Source organism: Megalobrama amblycephala, linkage group LG2 (assembly GCF_018812025.1).
Source record: "Megalobrama amblycephala isolate DHTTF-2021 linkage group LG2, ASM1881202v1, whole genome shotgun sequence".
NCBI classification, from domain to species: domain Eukaryota; kingdom Metazoa; phylum Chordata; class Actinopteri; order Cypriniformes; family Xenocyprididae; genus Megalobrama; species Megalobrama amblycephala.
The window spans coordinates 722,449-744,778 of record NC_063045.1 but is presented as its reverse complement, the minus strand read 5'-3'; the positions used below and the strand labels follow the sequence as shown (position 1 = coordinate 744,778).

The 22,330-nt window shown below is 34.8% G+C and overlaps 2 protein-coding genes across 3 annotated transcripts; one reads left to right on the top strand and one right to left on the bottom strand.

Moving 5' to 3' along the window:
• Positions 1-59: 59 nt before the first annotated feature.
• Positions 60-11,822, bottom strand: stk38b (serine/threonine kinase 38b). The gene is made up of 13 exons (XM_048181933.1): positions 11,338-11,822; positions 10,528-10,709; positions 10,042-10,093; positions 7,171-7,293; positions 6,981-7,064; positions 6,740-6,863; positions 6,350-6,504; positions 6,125-6,227; positions 5,946-6,007; positions 5,750-5,867; positions 4,343-4,562; positions 4,167-4,261; positions 60-2,359 (listed from the first exon to the last, which is right to left on the bottom strand). The coding sequence occupies exons 2-13, from the start codon at positions 10,656-10,658 to the stop codon at positions 2,217-2,219; spliced, it is 1,410 nt and encodes a 469-aa protein (XP_048037890.1). The 5' UTR covers positions 10,659-10,709; positions 11,338-11,822; the 3' UTR covers positions 60-2,216.
• Positions 11,823-12,142: 320 nt separating this feature from the next.
• cept1b (choline/ethanolamine phosphotransferase 1b) lies at positions 12,143-21,849 on the top strand. Of its 2 annotated transcripts, none has more exons than XM_048181935.1 (10): positions 12,143-12,365; positions 13,069-13,166; positions 13,238-13,665; positions 13,738-13,885; positions 15,314-15,455; positions 16,774-16,858; positions 17,723-17,854; positions 17,940-18,098; positions 19,524-19,649; positions 19,729-21,849. In XM_048181935.1, the coding sequence occupies exons 3-10, from the start codon at positions 13,321-13,323 to the stop codon at positions 19,837-19,839; spliced, it is 1,248 nt and encodes a 415-aa protein (XP_048037892.1). In that variant the 5' UTR covers positions 12,143-12,365; positions 13,069-13,166; positions 13,238-13,320; the 3' UTR covers positions 19,840-21,849. The 2 variants fall into 2 exon arrangements, with proteins under 2 accessions (XP_048037892.1, XP_048037893.1); XM_048181936.1 differs by lacking the exon at positions 16,774-16,858 and adding an exon at positions 16,424-16,508.
• The last annotated feature ends 481 nt before the right edge of the window (positions 21,850-22,330 follow it).

The following is a 22,330-nucleotide window of genomic DNA, read 5'->3' as shown; positions in this document are numbered from 1 at the left end:
TTTTGTATATCTTTGTTAATTCACCCAAAAAATGTTTTTAAAAAAATTAAACAAGTGAATCAAAAAGCATGTAACATTTTTATTGTATATATTTATAAACTTTAAATGCGTTTCTGGACATGAAGAGAAGATACTGATACTGAAGGTATAAACACACACACACACCATTCGTCTGTCTTTACAAACTACAGCTGCAGATACAAATAAAGACGGTTAAATATCAATATAAAAATATTTAATGATGCACCGCATGCTGGAAAATTAGAAGGAAAAAAAAATGGAAATATTTTCCAAGGATCTACCGTTGAATTTAAAGCTTTTACAGCCTGCGTGGCACATAAAATCAACCGTACCGACACCAGTACATCCATTCGCTCAAAGCTCACATGTTCAGCACCATACCATGTGACCCTCCCATCGTACCTTTGACAGTCAAATCCAATATGCATATACAAATACAGCAATGAACGCCAGAAAGCTTCAAACAAACACCTGCGTTCACATGCATCAATATCATATTAATACTACTGCATCAATGGGGCTGCACCCATAATTTGTCATTATAATTCAAAATGAATTGTATGATAAAATGATTTATCATCACTATATGATGTTATAAGGCACTATATGGGCCATTCTACAGAATTGGAGCAAATTGCTGTCCTACAACCAAAAACACATTAAAAAGCATTCAAGTATTCAAATATTTGATGTTTACTAAGATTCTTCTATTATCTGTTGAATCCCACAATAATATTTAAAATATCAGTAAGATTAATAAATATAAAATCATCATTTATTGGGTACTTTCAATTGGGAGGAGTCTGTCCTGAACACTAAACACTAAATTTCCACTTGTGAAAATTATATTGAAATAGTTTGTTTCCATTGTTGTTTTTAAAAATATATTTTTTTATTGTTAAAAAAATATTTTATATTTTATTTTTAAATCATGAAACTTTATGTAAAAAAAAGTGTCCCTCATGTTCATGTCACTACCGAAACTGTGTGTTTGAGTCATTGTCTGAGACTGATTTTAACACACTTCAGGAGATATTCCTGTGTTCCTCCTCTCACAGCCTCTCTTTCACAGCAGATCATCATCATTCTGAGTTAAATGAGTTCAAAAGCCTGAAAATCTGTGAGGAGCTTTAAGGAACGTCACTAACAAACACCTTTTTCTGCAATTAAACAAACTTTTCTGGGTGTTATTCCATGAGATGTAGTTTTTATGTGTGTTCAACTGTTCAGATCTGTGCTAGATATCATCATCTTTGAGCGGCTCAAAAAAAGTGTCGGAAATTGTCACGACCAAAATATGTCATCTATTGTTTCGGTAGTGACAAAAGTACACATAATTATTTATTTGGGGGTTACAGTTATGCAAATCATTAGTATTTTAATATGTTTTAGTATGTGAGATAAATTGTGTCATGTGATGTGGTCACTACCAACACATTACTGTCACTACCGAAACATGGGATGATTTGTCAGAAATAAAGTATATTGAATGATCAACTAAGATGTTATTGTAGTGTTTGGTTCAATGTTTATTCAAACTAATGAATCCTTCACTTTGAAATCAATTTGATAAACTTTATGACTTTTACAAAGAAAGATTGGATTCAAAATACAATAAATCTCATAAATTACACTTGAAATACTGTTAAAATTGTAATTGTCATTGATTTATCTGTGAAAAGGTAGATGTGAACAAAATCTTAATAGGTCAATGTAACTCTTCTTATTAAATTATTTATTATTGTGTTTCGGTAGTGACAAATTTGGGGAGAGGAAAAATATTCCAAATTTTTTTTGTACTTTGGATATTATACAATTTGCATACATACAAAATTTGTGGAGAAATACACTTTTTTTTCAAGACATTTCCAACTCTGACTTTGAACCAATTCTGTAGAACGGTGTTTATATATATAAAGCTTTAAATACCCAGAGCACTTCAAAGCTACAAATGAAGTGTTTTTGGTATTAGATCTGCTAAAACTTTCCAACAAAATAAAGATTTCCAGCATAAAAATTCAATCCTGATGAGCAGAAAAGCATAAATAAAAAGCAGTTGAAATATCCAGCGTTGCAAAAGTGTTTTTCTACGGACAAGACTGGACATGGAAATGTTTTCTTTGGTAGTGTTTTCGGTAGATGGACTAAAGCTTTCTCTCCACACGGCCCTGAATACCTGCCGTCCGCTCCAGTATTCATCTCTTCCCGCTCTTCATGTAGGACGGTATGGCTCCTCTGGCCGTCAGACCCTCGAAGCGCTTGTATGTGTAGTTGATGAAAACCCAGTCCTTATTCTTATAGTCCGACTCCGGGTGATGGTTGCTCGCCACCGCCGGACCTCGACAGAGCAAGAAAACAGTTCAGACACTGAAACGAACTTCACCGTTCCGGTCAACTTTGATTCACAACCTTACGAATCAATATCGATTCATTTTGGATGTATATCAGCTACAGGTTTCCCTTTCTCAAGGGGAATAAATCTCTCTGAACTAAAGCGTATTGTGATTATTGGATAGTAAGCGTGACACAAATACTATTTAGTGAAGTTTTGTTCACGAATCAACTGAAAACAGCTCAGACTAAACTAGAAAGTGAAGTTAGTCGGGTCAAACTTTTATGTTGGCTTGACAAAGCCCTGTCTGAAAGTTATACAAGCTTCCTAACAAGTTTTATCATGTCTAGCATTATTTAGTATTTTGCTAGCATGTTTGTTGCATGTTTTAGTACACCGCTACCATGAATTAGCATGTTGCAAGCATTTTTAATATGTTGCTAGCATGTTACTAACATGATTTAGCTTGTTGCTAACATGTTTTACAACACTGCTGGGAAGTTTTCACACATTGCTAGAATGTTGCTAACATGTTTTAACACATTGCTAACATGAATTAGCATGTTTTAACACATTGCTAACATGAATTAACATGTTGGTAACATGATTTAACATACAGCTAGAATGATTTAACACATTTCTAGTATGTTTTAGAATGTTGCTACCATGCTTTAGCATTTTACTACCATGAATGAGTAAAATGCTAGTATATTTTAACACATTGCTAGCATGATTTAGCATTTTGCTAACATGTTTTACAACTACTGAAATGATTCACATTGCTAGTATGTTTAACATGTCGCTAGCATGATGATTTAACGTGTTGCTAGGATGTTTTAGCACATTGTTAACATGTTTTAACATTGCTAGTGTTTTAAAATGTTGCTAACATGCTTTAAAAAATTTTGCTAACAAGATTGGGCATGTTGCTAACGTTTTAATACGCTGCTAGCTCTGTTTAATATGTTGCTACCATGTTTTAGCATTTTACTAACGTGTTTTAACACATTGCTAGCACTATTTAGTATATTGCTACTATGTTTTAACATTTTACTAACTTGTTTTAACACATTGCTAGCACTATTTAATATGTTGCTACCATGTTTTAACATGTTACTAACATGTTAACACATTGCTAACATGTTGCTAGTGTTTTATCATGTTGCCAACATGTTTTAACATTTGGTAACACAACATATTGCTAACATTAACATTTGATAACATGATTTAACATGCTGTTAACATGTTTTAACACATTGCTAGTATATATTTTAACCCATTGCTAACATGAATTAACACATTGCTAACATGATGCTAGCATATTGCTAGCATGAATTAGCACATTGCTAACATGATTTAACATGTTGCTAACATGGATTAACATGAATTAACACATTGCTAGCATGTTTTAACACATTGCTAGCATGTTTTAGCACGTTGTTAGCATGAATTAGCACATTTGCTAACATGAATTAACACGTTACTAGCATGTTTCAACATGTTGCTAGTATGAATTAACACATTGCTAGCATGTTTTAACACGCTGCTAACATGTTTTATCATGTTTATCAATTAACACATTGCTAGCATGTTTTAACACATTGCTAGCATGTTTTAACACATTGCTAGCATGTTTTAACACATTGCTAGCATGAAGTAGCACATTTGCTAATATTAATTAACACGTTGCTAGCATGAATTAACACGTTGCTAACATGTTTTATCATGTTGCTAGCATGATTTAACACAAATAATGTTTAAAAATTAGTATCGGTTCATCAAAATGAGAATGTTTTCAGTGTTTGTATCTTACTTGTCGGCTGCAGGATGTCCGACTCCGGAAACTCGTCGAAGTTTGACGTGTCGTCGATGCTCTTGATCTCGATGGGGATCGCCGCAGGTCTCTCTCTGCGAACGAGTCGTGAACCCTCGTTAGATCAAACCTCACCGTGAGCGTTCATGATCGAAGACACACGTTACAAACCAGACCTGATGTGATCGTAATCTACGCCCTCGAAGAAGCCGTTCCTCTTGATCTCGTCCACGCCGACCGCGCCGATGCGATGATCGGCCTCGCAGCAGAAGCGCAGGATCAGCTCTTTGGCTCGCTCCGAGATCGGCACCTCCGGAGGAAACACCAGCGTCTCCTTCCAGCTCATCACCTTCTTATAGGTCTCCTGAGGGGTTTCTGAGCAGAACGGAGGGTAGCCTGCGACGACACGCGCGTCAATATACTGCGCCACAGATATCGCACGCTGGAGGTGTGAATTTAATTTAATTTAATTGTTCCTTCTTGATTTAACTTATTTTAAAGCATTAATTTAATTTATTTTTAATTAAAAAATTATGTTTTTATTTTAAAATTATGAAGCATTAATTTAATTTATTTTATTAATTAAAATGTAAATTTTCCTTCCTTATGTAATTGGTTATTAAGCATTAATTTTTATAATTAAAATACATTTTATCCTTCTTGATGTCATTTATTTTGAAGGATTCATTGAATTAATTTTAATAAATGTATTTTTTTCCCTTATTGATGTAATGTATTTAAGCATTAATTTATTTTAATTAAAATGTAACTTTTTCTTTTTTATGTAATTTATTTTGACGCATTCATTTAATTTATTTTAATAAAAAAATAAATGTAATGTTTTCATTTTTATTTAGTTTAATTTATGAAGCATTAATTTAATTCATTTATTTTAATAATTAATATTTCAAGCATTAATTTAATTTATTTTATTAATTAAACTGTAAAGTTTCCTTCTTGATGTATTTTTAAGGATTCATTTAATTTACTTTTAATAAATATATTTTTTCCTTATTGATGTAATACATTTAAACATTATTTTATTAACTAAAATTTAATTTCTCCTTTTTAATGCAATTTGTTTTTAAGCATTCATTTAATTTATTTAAATAATTAAAATTAATTTTTTCCTCTTTGATGTGATTTATTTTTAAGTATTAATTTATTTTATTTTATTAATAAAAATTTAAATTTTCCTTGATGTAATTAATTAAAGCATTCATTTAATAAATTTAATAATTAAAATTATTTTATCCTTCTTGAAATAATGTATTTTGAAGCATTCATTTATTTTATTAATTAAAATGTACTTTTCCTTCTTGATGTAACTTATTTTGAAGAATTTAATGGATTTATTTTAAAAAATAAATTTTAATTTTAATATATAATTAAGCATTAATTTATTTTAATAAATAAAGTTTAATTTTTTCTTTTTGATGTAATTTACTTTAAAACAATATTTAATTTATTTGAATAATTAAAAGTAAATTTTTCCTTCTTGATGTAATGTCATTTATCAACATCAGAATATAAAGCAAGAATCTGAATGGCACACACTCATTTGCATATTGTTCACTTCTCACCAATCAGCATCTCGTACATGATGACGCCCAGGCTCCACCAATCGCAGAGCTTGTTGTATCCGGTCTGCATGAAGACCTCGGGAGCGATGTAGTCCGGCGTTCCCACAGTGGAGAAGGCCTGAAAGAGGCGGAGCAACATAACACATCACTTCCTGTCTGCAGAGAACGGGCTAATGAAGCTGTCGTAATCACTGACCAGCTGCCTCCTGTTTCTCTTCCACGTCTCCGCCTTCCTCTTGGAGTTCATATGCTGAAACGCTACGAGAAAAATTAATTATTCATTGAAGAGATTAGAATATTCAAATACGGACATGAATATTAAATATATTCAGCATTTTGTGTTATATTATGTTAATATATGTTAATATGACGCACTGAGGTCGTTTGATTGGCTGTGGTTCAGGTTGCGGTAAAACTCGGTCCGATGCGCTTTCTTGAGGCCCGTGCACAAGCCGAAATCAGACAGCTTGACATGACCCTGAAACACACACACACACATCTGATGAAACAGCCAATCAGAGGCCTCGCTGACAAAGAAGTCCAGCAAAAGCAGAAGTCAGCACAGGAAGAGGCTTATTGAGTCACTTCCTGCGACAGAACCTTAGAGTCCAGCAGCAGGTTGTCTGGTTTGATGTCTCGGTGAATGAAGCCCAGCTGATGGATGAAGTCGATGGCCAGAACCGTCTCGGCCACGTAGAACTGCGTCTCCTCCTCCGTCAGCGTGTCTTTCTTCATCAGCAGTGTCATCATGTCACCTGGAAGACAGACAAGAGTTCGACCGGATCTTTGATATTCCACGTATTTGAGCATCAAGAGCACAATTTGACTCATCGAATCTGCACTGATTCTCTGAAAAGAATCAGTTCTTCTGAGTCAGTTCAATGAGTCAGGCCTGAATGAAAGGCCTGAAAACAAAAATATCCTCTTTTTTGTAAATGAAATGATGTAAACATAAAGAAAGTATAAAATGAAGAGGTTCATTCCACACACCTCCCGGCAGGAACTCCATGAGTAAGTAAAGATTCAGTTTATCCTGAAAACTGTAGAACATTTTCACCACCCACAGACTGTCTGCCTGAACCAAGATGTCCCGCTCCGCCCGGATATGACCCACCTGGACAGAAAATAAAATAACAATAAAATTAAATGAAATAATTAAAAATAAAATAACATCAAATAACGAAATAAAAGTATAAAAACGACAAAATAATAAACATTAGTTATTTGTCACCTGCTCTTTCTGCAGCATGTCGGCTTTTCGAAGGATCTTCATGGCGTAAACGTGACCCGTGTCTTTCTTCTGAACTAGACGCACCTGTGGACATCAGAAACACATTTCTGTAGTGTATAACACACACACACACACACACACACACACACAGTTCCATTAGTGTGTCGTCTGCGCTCATTATCATAATCACCTCTCCGAACGCTCCTCGTCCAATCACCTTCAGGGACTCGAAGTCGTCCAGACCCAGTCTGGTTCTCTTCAGACGGAGGAACTCGGTCTCTTTACGGGCGTGTTGTGAGCGCCGCACACGCTTCTGGAACATGACAAACATTTATATGAATATTTATACACTCATAATGTGTGTAAACGCCCATTCACACCGAGAACGATAACTGTAAAGTTTTAATAATTGTTCGTTAGAGAGAACAGTGAAGTCCACACCACGACAATAACGACAACAACACAGAGCAACGATACTGCTGGAATCAATTTCTGAACGATCTTTACTGCTAATAGATGATAAAAACATTGACAGCCAATCAGAATCCATCAAAAGAGCTCGAGCATTTAAAGCAGCGGATGCCAAAACTGCAGCGTGTGTTTAGAATAAACAAAAAATGATCGTCCGCTAATATAGTTAGTGTTATAGTTATCGCTTTAGTTATCGGTGTGGATGCTAATGTAGATTCGTTATAGTTATCGTCCGTTGGTGTGGACACTAATATAGTTATCGTTATAGTTATCGTCCGCTGGTGTGGACGCTAATATAGTTATCGTTATAGTTATCGTCCGTTGGTGTGCTAATATAGTTATCGTTATAGTTATCGTCCGCTGGTGTGGACGCTAATATAGTTATCGTTATAGTTATCGTCCGTTGGTGTGGACACTAATATAGTTATCGTTATAGTTATCGTCCGCTGGTGTGGACGCTAATATAGTTATCGTTATAGTTATCGTCCGTTGGTGTGGACACTAATATAGTTATCGTTATAGTTATCGTCCGCTGGTGTGGACGCTAATATAGTTATCGTTATAGTTATCGTCCGTTGGTGTGGACGCTAATATAGTTATCGTTATAGTTATCGTCCGCTGGTGTGGACGCTAATATAGTTATCGTTATAGTTATCGTCCGTTGGTGTGGACACTAATATAGTTATCGTTATAGTTATCGTCCGCTGGTGTGGACGCTAATATAGTTATCGTTATAGTTATCGTCCGTTGGTGTGGACACTAATATAGTTATCGTTATAGTTATCGTCCGCTGGTGTGGACGCTAATATAGTTATCGTTATAGTTATCGTCCGTTGGTGTGGACACTAATATAGTTATCGTTATAGTTATCGTCCGCTGGTGTGGACGCTAATATAGTTATCGTTATAGTTATCGTCCGTTGGTGTGGACGCTAATATAGTTATCGTTATAGTTATCGTCCGCTGGTGTGGACGCTAATATAGTTATCGTTATAGTTATCGTCCGCTGGTGTGACGCTAATATAGTTATCGTTATAGTTATCGTCCGTTGGTGTGGACGCTAATATAGTTATCGTTATAGTTATCGTCCGCTGGTGTGGACGCTAATATAGTTATTGTTACAGTTATCGTCCGTTGGTGTGGACGCTAATATAATTATCGTTATTGTTTTTGTCCGTTGGTGTGGACGCTAATATAGTTATCGTTATAGTTATCGTCCACTGGTGTGAACGCTAATATAGTTATTGTTACAGTTATCGTCCGTTGGTGTGGACGCTAATATAGTTATTGTTACAGTTATCGTCCGTTGGTGTGGACGCTAATATAGTTATCGTTATAGTTATCGTCCGTTGGTGTGGACGCTAATATAGTTATCGTTATAGTTATCGTCCGCTGGTGTGGACGCTAATATAGTTATCGTTATAGTTATTGTCCGCTGGTGTGGACGCTAATATAGTTATCGTTATAGTTATCGTCTGCTGGTGTGGACGCTAATATAGTTATTGTTACAGTTATCGTCCGTTGGTGTGGACGCTAATATAGTTATCGTTATAGTTATCGTCCGTTGGTGTGGACGCTAATAGTTATCGTTATTGTTACAGTTATCGTCCGTTGGTGTGGACGCTAATATAGTTATTGTTACAGTTATCGTCCGTTGGTGTGGACGCTAATATAGTTATCGTTATAGTTATCGTCCGCTGGTGTGGACGCTAATATAGTTATCGTTATAGTTATCGTCCGCTGGTGTGGATGCTAATATAGTTATCGTTATAGTTATCGTCCGCTGGTGTGGACGCTAATATAGTTATCGTTATAGTTATCGTCCGTTGGTGTGGACACTAATATAGTTATCGTTATAGTTATCGTCCGCTGGTGTGGACGCTAATATAGTTATCGTTATAGTTATCGTCCGTTGGTGTGGACACTAATATAGTTATCGTTATAGTTATCGTCCGCTGGTGTGGACGCTAATATAGTTATCGTTATAGTTATCGTCCGTTGGTGTGGACACTAATATAGTTATCGTTATAGTTATCGTCCGCTGGTGTGGACGCTAATATAGTTATCGTTATAGTTATCGTCCGTTGGTGTGGACACTAATATAGTTATCGTTACAGTTATCGTCCGCTGGTGTGGATGCTAATATAGTTATCGTTATAGTTATCGTCCGTTGGTGTGGACGCTAATATAGTTATCGTTATAGTTATCGTCCGCTGGTGTGGACGCTAATATAGTTATCGTTATAGTTATCGTCCGTTGGTGTGGACACTAATATAGTTATCGTTACAGTTATCGTCCGCTGGTGTGGACGCTAATATAGTTATTGTTACAGTTATCATCCGTTGGTGTGGACACTAATATAGTTATCGTTATAGTTATCGTCCGCTGGTGTGGACACTAATATAGTTATATAATATAGTTATATTTGTCGTTATTGTTATTGTCCACTTGTGTAGACGCTAATTTAGTTACCATTATTCTTGTTATCGTCCACTGGTGTAGATGCTAATATAGTCGTCGTAATATAATATCGTTGTATTTATCATTAGTGTTGTTGGTGTGACCAGGTCTTAAGTGTGTGTGTTTGTTACCTCTTCATCAGGCAGTCCCTCCTCATCCATCACCTTCTCTAGTTTTTGCTGCCTGTCAACAGAACGTTCTAGATTACGAGACGCAAGAACCAAACAGATCACACAATAATAGCTCTGGCTCAGATATGCATTTTTGAGTCGACTTTAGCACAGAACTCTGTGTAAATAAGCAACACAGGAAGAGAGTATTTCACCACAGAGGAATGATGTAGTGTCACGCTCGACTGACGGAGCAGAAAACACCACCACTGTTTCAGACGGTCAACAGAGCGTTTCTGAAAAACAATGCAAAGAGCCTCTTCTGATCAAGAACCAATGCTCTCCATGCTTCTTTGGAGACTAAACCATTCTTGATGCTTCATTATAGGTTCCTCGGATCAGTATTTTGGTGTCATGGCTCATCATTTTAAGTGTGACTTGTAGAGAATAAAAAGTTCTTTGTGAAGCTGTAAAACTCTTTATTATTACGTTTCTGTGTGTTTATACCTCATCTCGCGCTCCTCGTGTTGGGTTATGAGGTTGCTGTAGAAGTTCTCCAGAGTGACCTTGGCCATGGTCACTCGCTCCTTCGTGTGGTTGCTCATTAACGAGCTGGAGGCGTGGCCTCGGGTCGCCATGGTTACCGAAACAGCCCGGACTGCTGGTCTGGAACCGGTTGGGATGCAGATCTGCAGGTGTTTACAAACACAACATGATTTACATGTGCTGGAACACAACAAACTCCAGCGCTGGAGTCACATTACACTGATTATCCATCCAAAAAACAAGGTATTACCGCGGTACCACAACACTAGTACAAGATCAGCTAATTCCTTAGGGAATAATTATATTTTATACTGAATAATTTCTCCAGATTGTGTTGAGTTCAGCCTGTCTGTGGCTCTGCGTCAGTGAGACAGACTGTGGAAAAGAACAAATGTGACCATAAAAACATTTGGCAGAAGTTATTCAGACAGTCTGTGGTCTAAAGCACAAATATAGAGACGTTTAAGAGAGGAAATTCAGGAACAATAGTGCTATTATTATTTAACCAATTGTTATTTAACAGGCATGCTAACAATGAAATATACAGAAGAAAGAATGTACACTTTGACTTTGAACTTAATACGGCTATAAATGAAGTGCAGTTACAAAATGTACTGATTTCTCATAATAAACAACATTGTAAACAGTTAAATTTACGCTTTAAAACAAGGTTTTAGAACCAAACTGCTTCTGCCACATAAGAAATTGCGCATTTACATAAAAATAAAGTGAAATATGGTAACATGCATGTGTTTATAATGCTATACTTACAGAAGTTCAGAACGTATAATTATGGAATGAGGGATGAGGGGGCGGGGCCAAACTCGTGACGCCAGCGGCGAGCGTTCCACCAAACACGCCAAACTGAACGTTTACAACGAAATAAAACGCTGAAAAGCTGCTCCAACCTGATATAAAGTTCCTCAGAGTTTTTCTTTGGCTCTTGCAGGACAATATTTCCCTCGACACGTTGTCTCTTGGCAAACAGACATGAAGCGACTCCCAAAAAAGAAAGAAAAAGAAAAGAAAACGGGAGAAATGAACGAGTTTTAAAGACACGCTGGACGAAAACGGAACGGAGAAATGTGAATGTGTTTAGCGTGACTTCATCCAGCAACAATAAAGCTTTACATGCAACTTCTGTGTTTGTCAGACTGATGACGATTTCACCAGAAAGAGATGAGAAGAAATGAAATGAAACGCTCCACCCCTAAAGAGAGAGAGAGAGAGGGATGAGAGAGAGGGAGAAAGAGGAATGAGGGGTTTTTATCACAAGTTTTTTTTTTTTTCGCAAACTCTAAAAATACTTAGAGACATTTAGACAGTTCTTCTAATATGTATGTTAGACTTCTATAATGTGAATTTGATTTTAAAACATAGTAAATATAAAGAATTATTATTATTACATTTGTTTACGTATTTATTTGGGTTTTTTTGTAATTAAAACAATAATCAAAATCGTTATATTACAAATCAATAAATTTTGAAAGAAATCAATTAATTAACCATATAATTAAAGATTCCTTGAGCTCAGCAATTGTTGTTGAAATATAGTCGCGCCACTACGACGCTCTTGAATCACCCCAGCGCCTGCGTGCGCAGTTCCTCGCATCTACGACACTCTTGACGCATCCGTGTTGAGCTGCGCCGGAAGTGACCGGCGGCGTTGCACTAGCAGTTCGCGCTAACCGGACCGGGACCGGCGGAGCCGACACCAGACTCGAAACATCAGGATCCCACCGGGCCGAACGGATAGATCGTGCATTTCTCCGAATCTGGAGTTTATCTGCAGTTAGTGGGTGAGTTATGCTACTGGAAGGTTAAAAGATCGAATAAACAGCGAACCGGACCGGGACTCGAACCCTGAACCTTATAAACCGGCCCTGAGACCCCTGACAGAGCACCGGTGACAGACACCAGCGATATATCAGCGATCTGACCCGTTAAACCTGGATTCACTGAAACATACAGATTAAACATTCACCTTTACATAATAATGATCCTATTTAACATATTCAAATATTCTTCATTATTATTCAGTTTTCAGTAGCATGACAACTTTTTAAAAAGTACCATGGTACAGTGATGGTAACCATATGCCAAGTTATTTTCAAGACGCTTCAAAAGAATACCATGGTATGACCATGATTAATTAGTTAGATAATTAATTAGTTTTTGGTAGTATGTGTATTTGTCTGTAATTTTATATTCAATAATTTTGTATTTATAAGTACCCTGGTAAACTCTTAAATAGTTCATGTTTCGTTACAGAATAGTTAATTTCCTTCTGTAAATAATTGCTTAAGAAAGGAAGTTTGTTTACACCGTGGCATAAAAAAAAAGAAGGAAATTCCAAAATTAATTTTTTCTCAAAATTGCGTGTTCCCACGATGACTTGTGACTTTTATTTTTTTTATTCCGTGGTGGAAGCAAGCTTCCATATATAAGTGTTTAAAATAATTTTCTGAATATTTAACAAGATGTTTGTCTGTTTTGTTGCAGCGGTGAGAATCCAGGAAGTGCATCGTGACGTGCGCTCAAGAAGCTTTTGTTTGGGGGCGTGGCCTGTTGGCGTCTTCTAACTCACGATTGGTGAACAGGTGAAATGATTTGCATTTTATAAAATTCTGCGATGGTCAGTAATAAATTAACTTGTCCTTCCTGTTTGAAGGTGTCTAGCCATCCTGCTGTGGCTCTGTGGGCACGCAGTGGGTGGAGTCAGGCTCAGACTCAAGCTGTGATTGGCTGAGAGTGATGAGTGGGCTGACGGGGGCTCATGGGCGGCGGGGCGGGGCCGGGGGCTGCGAGCGGGGGCGGGGCATGGATTCGTCGTGCTGGTTCGCCCCCGGCGCCCTGCGGCGACTGTTCGAGCTGCCGGCGCCGGTTCTGTCACGCCACCAGCTGAAGCGTTTGGAGGAGCATCGCTACAGCAGCTCAGGACGCTCGCTGCTCGAACCCGTCATGCAGCGCTACTGGGAGTGGCTTGTCGGGAGAATGCCACCCTGGATCGCGCCCAACCTCATCACCATCGTCGGCCTGGCGACCAACATCTTCACAACACTGGTGCTGGTGTATTACTGCCCGACTGCAACCGAACAGGTACCGACGCGATCGTAGTGACGTAAAAACTGTAGATTCGGACTATAAATGACTTTAATTTTGTGCGTTTAGGCTCCTCTCTGGGCGTATCTCCTGTGTGCGGTGGGCCTGTTTGTCTATCAGTCATTGGATGCCATCGATGGAAAACAGGCCAGACGCACTAACAGCAGTTCACCACTGGGGGAGCTGTTTGACCACGGCTGCGATTCGCTCTCCACAGGTGACGACTGCACACTTTTAAGAGTCGTTCGCACAGGATGCGTTGTTGCAGTAGATTTTAATTGTTAGCCCGTGTATACATAAATCAGACAGATATATCAGAAGTCTCGTATGCTAATTCTCTGTCATTAATATTCTGTAATTTTTTTTACATCTTTGTCTTTTAAATATTATGGTATATTAATATTAATTATACATATGCATATGATATAATTGTATACATATTAAATCTATATTTTTATGTAATATATTTATTTAATAATACTTTTACATACATGATGTATGTAATGTAATTGTTATATTTGCGTATATTTGCTCAATTAAATATGAATAATAAATGACAATAAAAATTATATATATATATAATGTGTGTAAATTTTAGATTATACAAATAATTAAAATATTTAAAATAATGTGGATTATATTGATAGTATATATTATATTGATTGAAATTTTATAAATATTTCATATGTATATAATATATTCATCTAATAATACTTTAATGTAATGTTATACTTGTATAATTTGTAAATAATGTATTCATAAAAAATGCATAATGTAAATTTTATATATATATATATATATATATATATATATATATATATATATATATATATAATTATATATATATATATATATATATATAACGATTAAGGATATTTAAAATAATGCACATTATTTTGATAACAGTATATAGTATTAATTCATATTAAATATATATTTGTATATTTATTTGATATATGTGTATCTATTTATTTATTATGTAATATCTATATTTAATACTTTGTAATGTTATGTTATATTTGCATAATTAATTATTTTTAATTTAATAATATATTAATAAAAATACATAATGTAAATGATATATAGTGTATATACATTTTATATGCACGTTTGTATTTATATATAATAAAATATACAAATAACTTAAATATATAAAATACTGTGTATTTGATAACAATGTGTAGTATGTTATATATATATTAAATGTATATTTGTATTTAATATATATATATATATATATATATATATATATATATATTTATATATATATATATATATATATATATATAATCATAATTACATTTTTTTGTAATTTATAATTTAGATAATATATTACAAATATGTAATTTACATTAAAATATTGAAAATGTGTATTATATTAATATTGTGTATTGTATTATATTAATAACAATAGAGTATAGTATATTAGATAAATTTTTTAAGCGTTTTAATTCAAACATTTTTTTTCTCATTCTCTTGACTTTAGCAGATTCCTGTAATAAACATCCAAATATTTACGTTATTTTAAAAAAAAAGTAGTTAAACGTTTAAAGCAGAAGGTGTCAGTAACATGTCCTGTGTGAACGGCTGCTTACACACCGAACATTCCCTTGATGTCTGTGGAGTAACGCTGTGTTTCTCTCAGTGTTTGTGGTGTTGGGCACCAGTATAGCGGTTCAGTTGGGCTCTCACCCCGACTGGATGTTCTTCTGCTGTTTCGCCGGCATGTTCATGTTTTATTGTGCCCACTGGCAGACGTACGTCTCCGGTACGCTGCGCTTCGGCATGTAAGTACAACATCCATCCATGCAAATTCCCTAGTTGTAAAATGACATTTTATGCTTTATTTTCATGTTAAGGTGCGGTCACATTTACCACTGTTTGGCAAATTTTCTCAGACGAAATACAGTGATTTTAATAGGAATCGATGCGATTGTGAATTTTGCATGAAGGCGAAAGATTTCCGCGCGCAGATTTTGCAACGGTTTCACAATAGACAATTGACCTCTTTTCCACATGTGACTGCACCTTTAGTTAAGGCAAGACACTACAGGCAAATATATATATATATATATATATATAAATTATACATACATGCATGCACTGGTCAATTTTGGGCTATTTGTTTTTTTTTTTTTTATACACTTTTAAGTGTTTATTTTATTGGATTTTACCTATTTGCATTTCTAGATTTATGCATCTTTAACAGTCATTTTCTCAAAATGAGTTTTTTTCTCCACTTCAGCAGCACTTACATACACCAAAACTTACAGTTTTATTCCTGCCTATATTCTGAAGGATTATACTGAGGGGTTTGTTGATATATATCTTGCTTGAAATTTTTAATAACACTTAAAAAATGGTGAATATTGATTTTTTTTTTCTGGCTTTTGACAGTGTTTTCTGATTTATAGAGTGATAAAAAGAGAAATTCCAAATCCCCTCTGTAAAAACATTTAGCTCTAATATGTTAACAAAATCAAACAAGACTTTTGAGCCTGGCTTTGTCCAATGTTCAGATTTATCTTCTGCATTTGTATGCATTTAATTAGATAATGCCTCGTTCGCATTTTTAAACAACATTTCAGAAAACTTGTAACATGTCTGTGATTCTCACTGTAATCAGTCAGTTGGGGATATATTAGTACATTTTTTTTACCCTATTCACCTGGGGTGTCTTGTCTAAAGGTTTTGTAGGTTTAATGTCTGTAGCAGACCGTGTTTGAAGGATGTTTTGTCACTGTCCCGTGGACAGATTTGATGTTACAGAACTGCAGATCTGTCTAGCGTTGTTGCAGACGTTTACGGCTGCAGTTGGGCCCACGTTTTGGAACGCAACGGTAAATCCAGCACCAAACGGCCGCCTAACGCGAGCAATTCACCAATCAGCTGCCTGAAACACTAATGAACCTCACGCTTTCAGACGATTGATTCCAATCCAGATCCGATCAGTACAGATCAGCTCTGAAGCGGAGTGACTCCACTTCCTGTGATAACTGAAGCCAATCCTGCTGTGATTAGCGTGGCTGTGTGTGTGTGTTGTGTGTTGTGTGTGTGTGTTGTGTGTGTTGTGTTTGCTCTAACATGGCTCTCTCCTCCGCTCAGCATTGATGTTACAGAAGTGCAGATCTTCATTATTCTCATGTATTTACTGGCTGCTGTGGGCGGATCGGCTTTCTGGCAGTCTCGGGTAATTCACTCACACGTCAGACGCATCTGCGCCGCTCCTGTATCTGCCTTATGATTATAACACTGACAATCGGAACAGCTGTAGCTGTGTGTGTGTGTTAACCAGAAATAATAATTATTGATTCATTTGATCAGAGTCTCAATGCTAATTAGCTGACATAAATACCTTTACGTTATTTCCATATCTTTGTCTTATAAATAATGTGGTATATTAACAATATATATTATTATTTACATTATATAATTTATAATGTATACTATATTTATATAGTGTAATTATATTTACATTATACTGTATAATTGCATATAAATAGTAAATATATATGCATTTATTTAATATACTTTCTAGTGTAATTGTTACATTTTGCAAAATTTGTAATTTCTCATTTAAATAATGTTAAATGGTAAATTATAATGTATGTACATAAATTCTATATATTTAACATAAAATACTAAATCAATTACATAATGCAAATTATAATGTAAGTACACAAACTATATTTAATATAATAAATTAATGTATTAATAATAAATTACATTTTGTAAATTATAATGTATGTACATAAACTATATATTTAATATTATAACTTGGCATATTAATAAATTGCATAATGTAAATTATAATATGTACATAAGTATATATATTTTTATATTATAAAAGAATATATTAATAATTTACATAATGTATCATGTATGTGCTTAAATTATATATATACATATATTATAAAAGAATATATTAAAAATTACAGTATGTAAATGATGCATTAAAAACTATATAAATAAAACATTTTAAAATAATGTATAATATAATAATGTATGTTATACTTTTGAATTGAAGTGTTTCTCATTCTCCTGCATTCAACAGATTCCTGTCATAAATATCCAGATGAAAATAATTCCTGCACTTTGCACGTTTATTGGGGTGGTTTTCTCGTGTACCAATTACTTCCGAGTCATATTTACAGGCGGCGTGGGGAAAAACGGATCCACGATAGCGGTACGTACCTGAGCTATATGCCATATAACTGACCTACATTATTATTTTATATGTATTGTCACTTTATCAACTGTGTGTGTTTCAGGGTACGAGTGTTTTGTCTCCCGTCCTGCACATCGGCTCAGTTATCATCCTCGCTATGATGATTTATAAAAAATCCGCTGTCCGGCTCTTCGAAAAACATCCGTGTTTGTATATTCTGGCCTTCGGCTTCGTATCGGCCAAAATCACCAATAAATTAGTGGTGAGTGAAAGACGCCGGCGGATCCAGGGCAGATCTGACCTCCGCTCACTGTTCTTTTAGTATCGTTAAGATGGTTTTTATTCATAATCTCATATAGTTTTTCATTTTTGTATTTTCTAGTTTTATTTTTATATTTGTTAAAGTTGTAGTAATGTTGTGTTTTTTAAAAATGTTTTAATTACTGTTTTTTAACATGTCTATATAGTTTTATTCATTTTTATTTAGTTTTAGTTTGTTATTTTAGTACATCAAGTTAAACTAAACAAAAATTTGAAATGTTGCTTTGGCCGTCAAATCGATTAATCGCAATTAATTGCATCTAACATAAAAGTTTGTAAAAATATACATACAAACTTTTATGTTAGATGCAATTCATTGCGATTAATCGATTAAGCAATTTGACGGCACTAAAAATACGGTTTTGTAAATTTACTTGATTTTGGTTCACTTTTATTTAAAGTAACAAAAATTTATTATGTCTTAGTTATTTTAGTACAAAAAGTACTGGATAGAAAAAAGCTCATCAAGACAAACTTTTATGTTGGCTTGCGAAAGCCTAAAGTAGTTTTAAAAGCTGGACATTTTTAAGGTTTTTGAAGGTTTTGAAGGCCACACAGTCCAAAAAACTGGATGGTTGCTAGGGTAATCAGGGTGGTTGCTAGGGTTTTAAAATAAACTTTTAAGTGTTTATTTTATTGGATTTTACCTATTTGCATTTCTAGATTTATGCATCTTTAACAGTCATTTTCTCCAAATGAGTTTTTTTCTGCACTTCAGCAGCACTTACATTCACCAAAACTTACAGTTTTATTCCTGCCTATATTCTGAAGGATTTTACTGAGGGGTTTGTTGATATATATCTTGCTTGAAATTTTACAACATTTTTTAAATAACACTTAAAAAATGGTGAATATTGATTTTTTTTTTTTCTTTCTGGCTTTTGACAGTGTTTTCTGATTTATAGAGTGATTTGGCCGTCAAATCGATTAATCGCAATTAATTGCATCTAACATAAAAGTTTGTATGTATATTTTTACAAACTTTTATGCTAGATGCGATTTGATGGCACTAAAAATACGGTTTTGTAAATTTACTTGATTTTGGTTAACTTTTATTTAAAGTAACAAAAATGTATGATGTCTTAGTTATTTTAGTACAAAAAGTACTAGATAGAAAAAAGCTCATCAAGACAAACTTTTTTAAGGTTTTTGAAGGTTTTGAAGGCCACACAGTCCAAAAAACTGGATGGTTGCTAGGGTAATCAGGGTGGTTGCTAGGGTATTCCGGGTTAGAAATGATTAGAAATGGTATCTAGGTAAAATAAAATAGGTTAAGTGTTTTTATATATACTTTATTTCAGTTAAATTTAATTTCAGGTACTGAATATGGTGTAGTTTTGGTTAACTCTTACCCTGGCTCTCACAGGTGGCTCACATGACCAAGAGCGAGATGCATCTTCACGACGTGGCGTTTCTAGGTCCCGGCCTGCTGTTCCTCGATCAGTACTTCAACAGCTTCATCGATGAATATCTGGTGCTGTGGATCTCTCTGGTAAGATCACGTGATCTCGGACGGGCCTGAAGTCTGTCATCACGTCTGATAATTGAGCTTTACTGTGTTTGTCCGTCAGATTCTGTCCCTCTTCGATCTGGTGCGCTACTGCGTGAGCGTCTGCAACGAGATCGCGTCTCACCTGCGCATCTGTGTCTTCAAAATCAAGCCGCAGCCGCCCCTCGAGTGACCTCTGACCCCGAATTCATCCTCTTCCTGCACTTTCATCCTGCTACTGTTACTCGTCTGAGACGTATTTAAACCATTCTGCACTTAGACTAATGCAGTTCTTCATCCCCAGTGAATGAACGAACAAATAAATGAATGAACGAACTTCACCAAGTCACTTTTCTTTAGACGATTATTTTAAGAACGTTTGGATTACCCATGATGCATCGGTGTTATCATTTTAACGCTGCGTTTGACTAGTTCTCACATGTTTAAATCGGATTAAAGTCACATCAATAATGATTTTGTCGCTGCTAATAATAATGATTTGCCCTCGTTCTCGTCCTTCTTGTTGACGTACGACTGTGTTTTCTGTTTTTGTTCCATCTAAAGCTCGTTTGTGTTTCGTTGACCGTATTCACTCCGTTTAAGTGTTTCTCTGAAGGATGTTTCTGTCGTTTTCTTCAGTAATGGTAGCGGTTTTAGATTGAAAGCACTTAATTTATTGGTTCGTCCCTGAATGAGAGATTTCACAAACTTGTGCCTGCTGGGTGAATCATTCAATGAACATTTTCCATGTTTCAACCTAAAATTAAAAGAAAAACTTAAGAAATTATATCATGTTCAAGAGCGTTGGAAAAATTTTAGCATTTTGATTTTTAATGACAATTTCTTTATAAATTCCCGTTACTGTAATACAGTAATACAAGCATCCTGTATGGAAAAAACACTTATTTAGTACAATAAATACTGCCATTGTGTACTTTAAAAATGTACAATTTAAATAAAATGTACTATTTTTTTGCAATGGAATTGGGCTTAAATGTAAGTAATGTCAGAATGTAAAAAAATTGTAATAGTTCAAAATACGCTAGATCTAATTTCTAACTTATTTCTTTTGATTTTGGGCTAAAATATGACTTGGACATGTTCTTGACAGATATGGTGAGATTCACCCTGTTTTACTTTGCTTCATTCTGTGTTAAAAATCATGAATGCCAAGAATGGGTTTGTGGTCTCAGTTATTTTAATGCATTTAAAGCGGTCATACGTGTCTTTGCTGTGCCGTCGACAACTTCCTGAATAATGAGCTTCACTTTGACCCTTGGCGTTAGATGATTTTCTGAGCTGAAGTTGTACGTTGAATTTCTCGAATCAGATGTTAATATTCATGTTCTTTTGTATGATAATTCATCATTAAAGTTCATTACTGATGATGTTTAAACCCAAAGTATGTGTGTGGAGTAACAGTCACGTGAGATTATGAATCCATCTGCTGATTAGTGTTGATTTTTAGTTTTGAATATTTCACATACATGAACAATTGCCTTAAATATTAAGAATTGGAAAAGTTTTGAACTTTGCATGTTGGAATCTTTATTTCTCAGGCGAATAATATTAATAAACGTAAATAAATGATAAATCGTAGTTTGTAGAAACAGCTCGACGCTGCCACCCAGAAAACAAAAGTTTAAATGACTTTTGCTAAATGTCCTGAGTTTGTGCAATCGATGTAATTAATGATCAAATGAATGATCTTTATCTGCAGATAATTAAACTCCAGCGAGGAGCTCTAATAGTTGAGGAATTGATTTAGTTTTACTACTTTCGCTTCATGTAATTCAAACGCCTGCTGTTATTCCTTATGGTTAAAGTTTCTCAATCTTCACATCCAGTATAAGAGAGGAAATACGTTTGCGTTTCTGTGTTCATCTCTTGCAGAATGAAACTGTCTGTTCACACTTAATCATTAGCTTTGATTCTTTTAGTTCTTGTTGCCAAATCCTTTCTGGGAGTTGTTCTTTTCACTTTAAAATGGGACAACAGATTTAAGCTCTCTTTAAATCTTGCAGATGGAAACGTCCAATGTTATTTTAGTTTGTTTCTCTGATGACATACTCATTCATTCAGTATTTTCAGTGATGTAAACCGCCTGTCTCTGACTCATAACAAACTGTTGATTTGATTGTAACATTGCTCTGATTTTTGAATAAAAGCTCCTGTAAAATAAAGATTGCTATATTTATGATAACTGGTGTTTTTGTTTGTTTTGTCGTACTTCAGCAAAAGTTCACTTACTCAAAGCCTAATTAATACATAATAGTATAGGCTACAAACTTGCAAAATACAGCTGAAATGAAACAATCTTTTTAAGAATAAGAATAATGTACATTCATATGTGATCCTGGAGCACAAAACCAGTCACATGGTATATTTGTAGCAATAGCCAACAATACATTTTATGGGTCAAAATTATAATTTTTTCTTTTATGCCAAAAATCATTAGGATATTAAGTAAAGATCATGTTCCATAATGATATTTTGTAAATTTCCTACCGTAAATATCAAAAATTTATTTTTGTAAGAAATATGCTTTGCTAAGTACTTCATTTGGACAGCTTTAAAGGCAATTTTCTCAATATTTTGATTTTTTTGTATTCTCAGATTCCAGATTTTTAAAATAGTTGTATCGCAGCCAAATATTGTCCTATCTTAACAAACCACACATCAAT

Coding starts and splice junctions, on each gene's coding strand:
- stk38b (XM_048181933.1), bottom strand. CDS start 10,658: ATGGCGACCCGAGGCCACGCCTCCAGCTCGTTAATGAGCAACCACACG. Junction 6,228..6,349: donor ACCTGCTGCTGGACTCTAAG/GTTCTGTCGCAG, acceptor TGTGTGTTTCAG/GGTCATGTCAAGCTGTCTGA. Junction 5,868..5,945: donor AGAGAAACAGGAGGCAGCTG/GTCAGTGATTAC, acceptor CGCCTCTTTCAG/GCCTTCTCCACTGTGGGAAC.
- cept1b (XM_048181935.1), top strand. CDS start 13,321: ATGAGTGGGCTGACGGGGGCTCATGGGCGGCGGGGCGGGGCCGGGGGC. Junction 17,855..17,939: donor AAAACGGATCCACGATAGCG/GTACGTACCTGA, acceptor TGTGTGTTTCAG/GGTACGAGTGTTTTGTCTCC. Junction 18,099..19,523: donor AAATCACCAATAAATTAGTG/GTGAGTGAAAGA, acceptor TGGCTCTCACAG/GTGGCTCACATGACCAAGAG.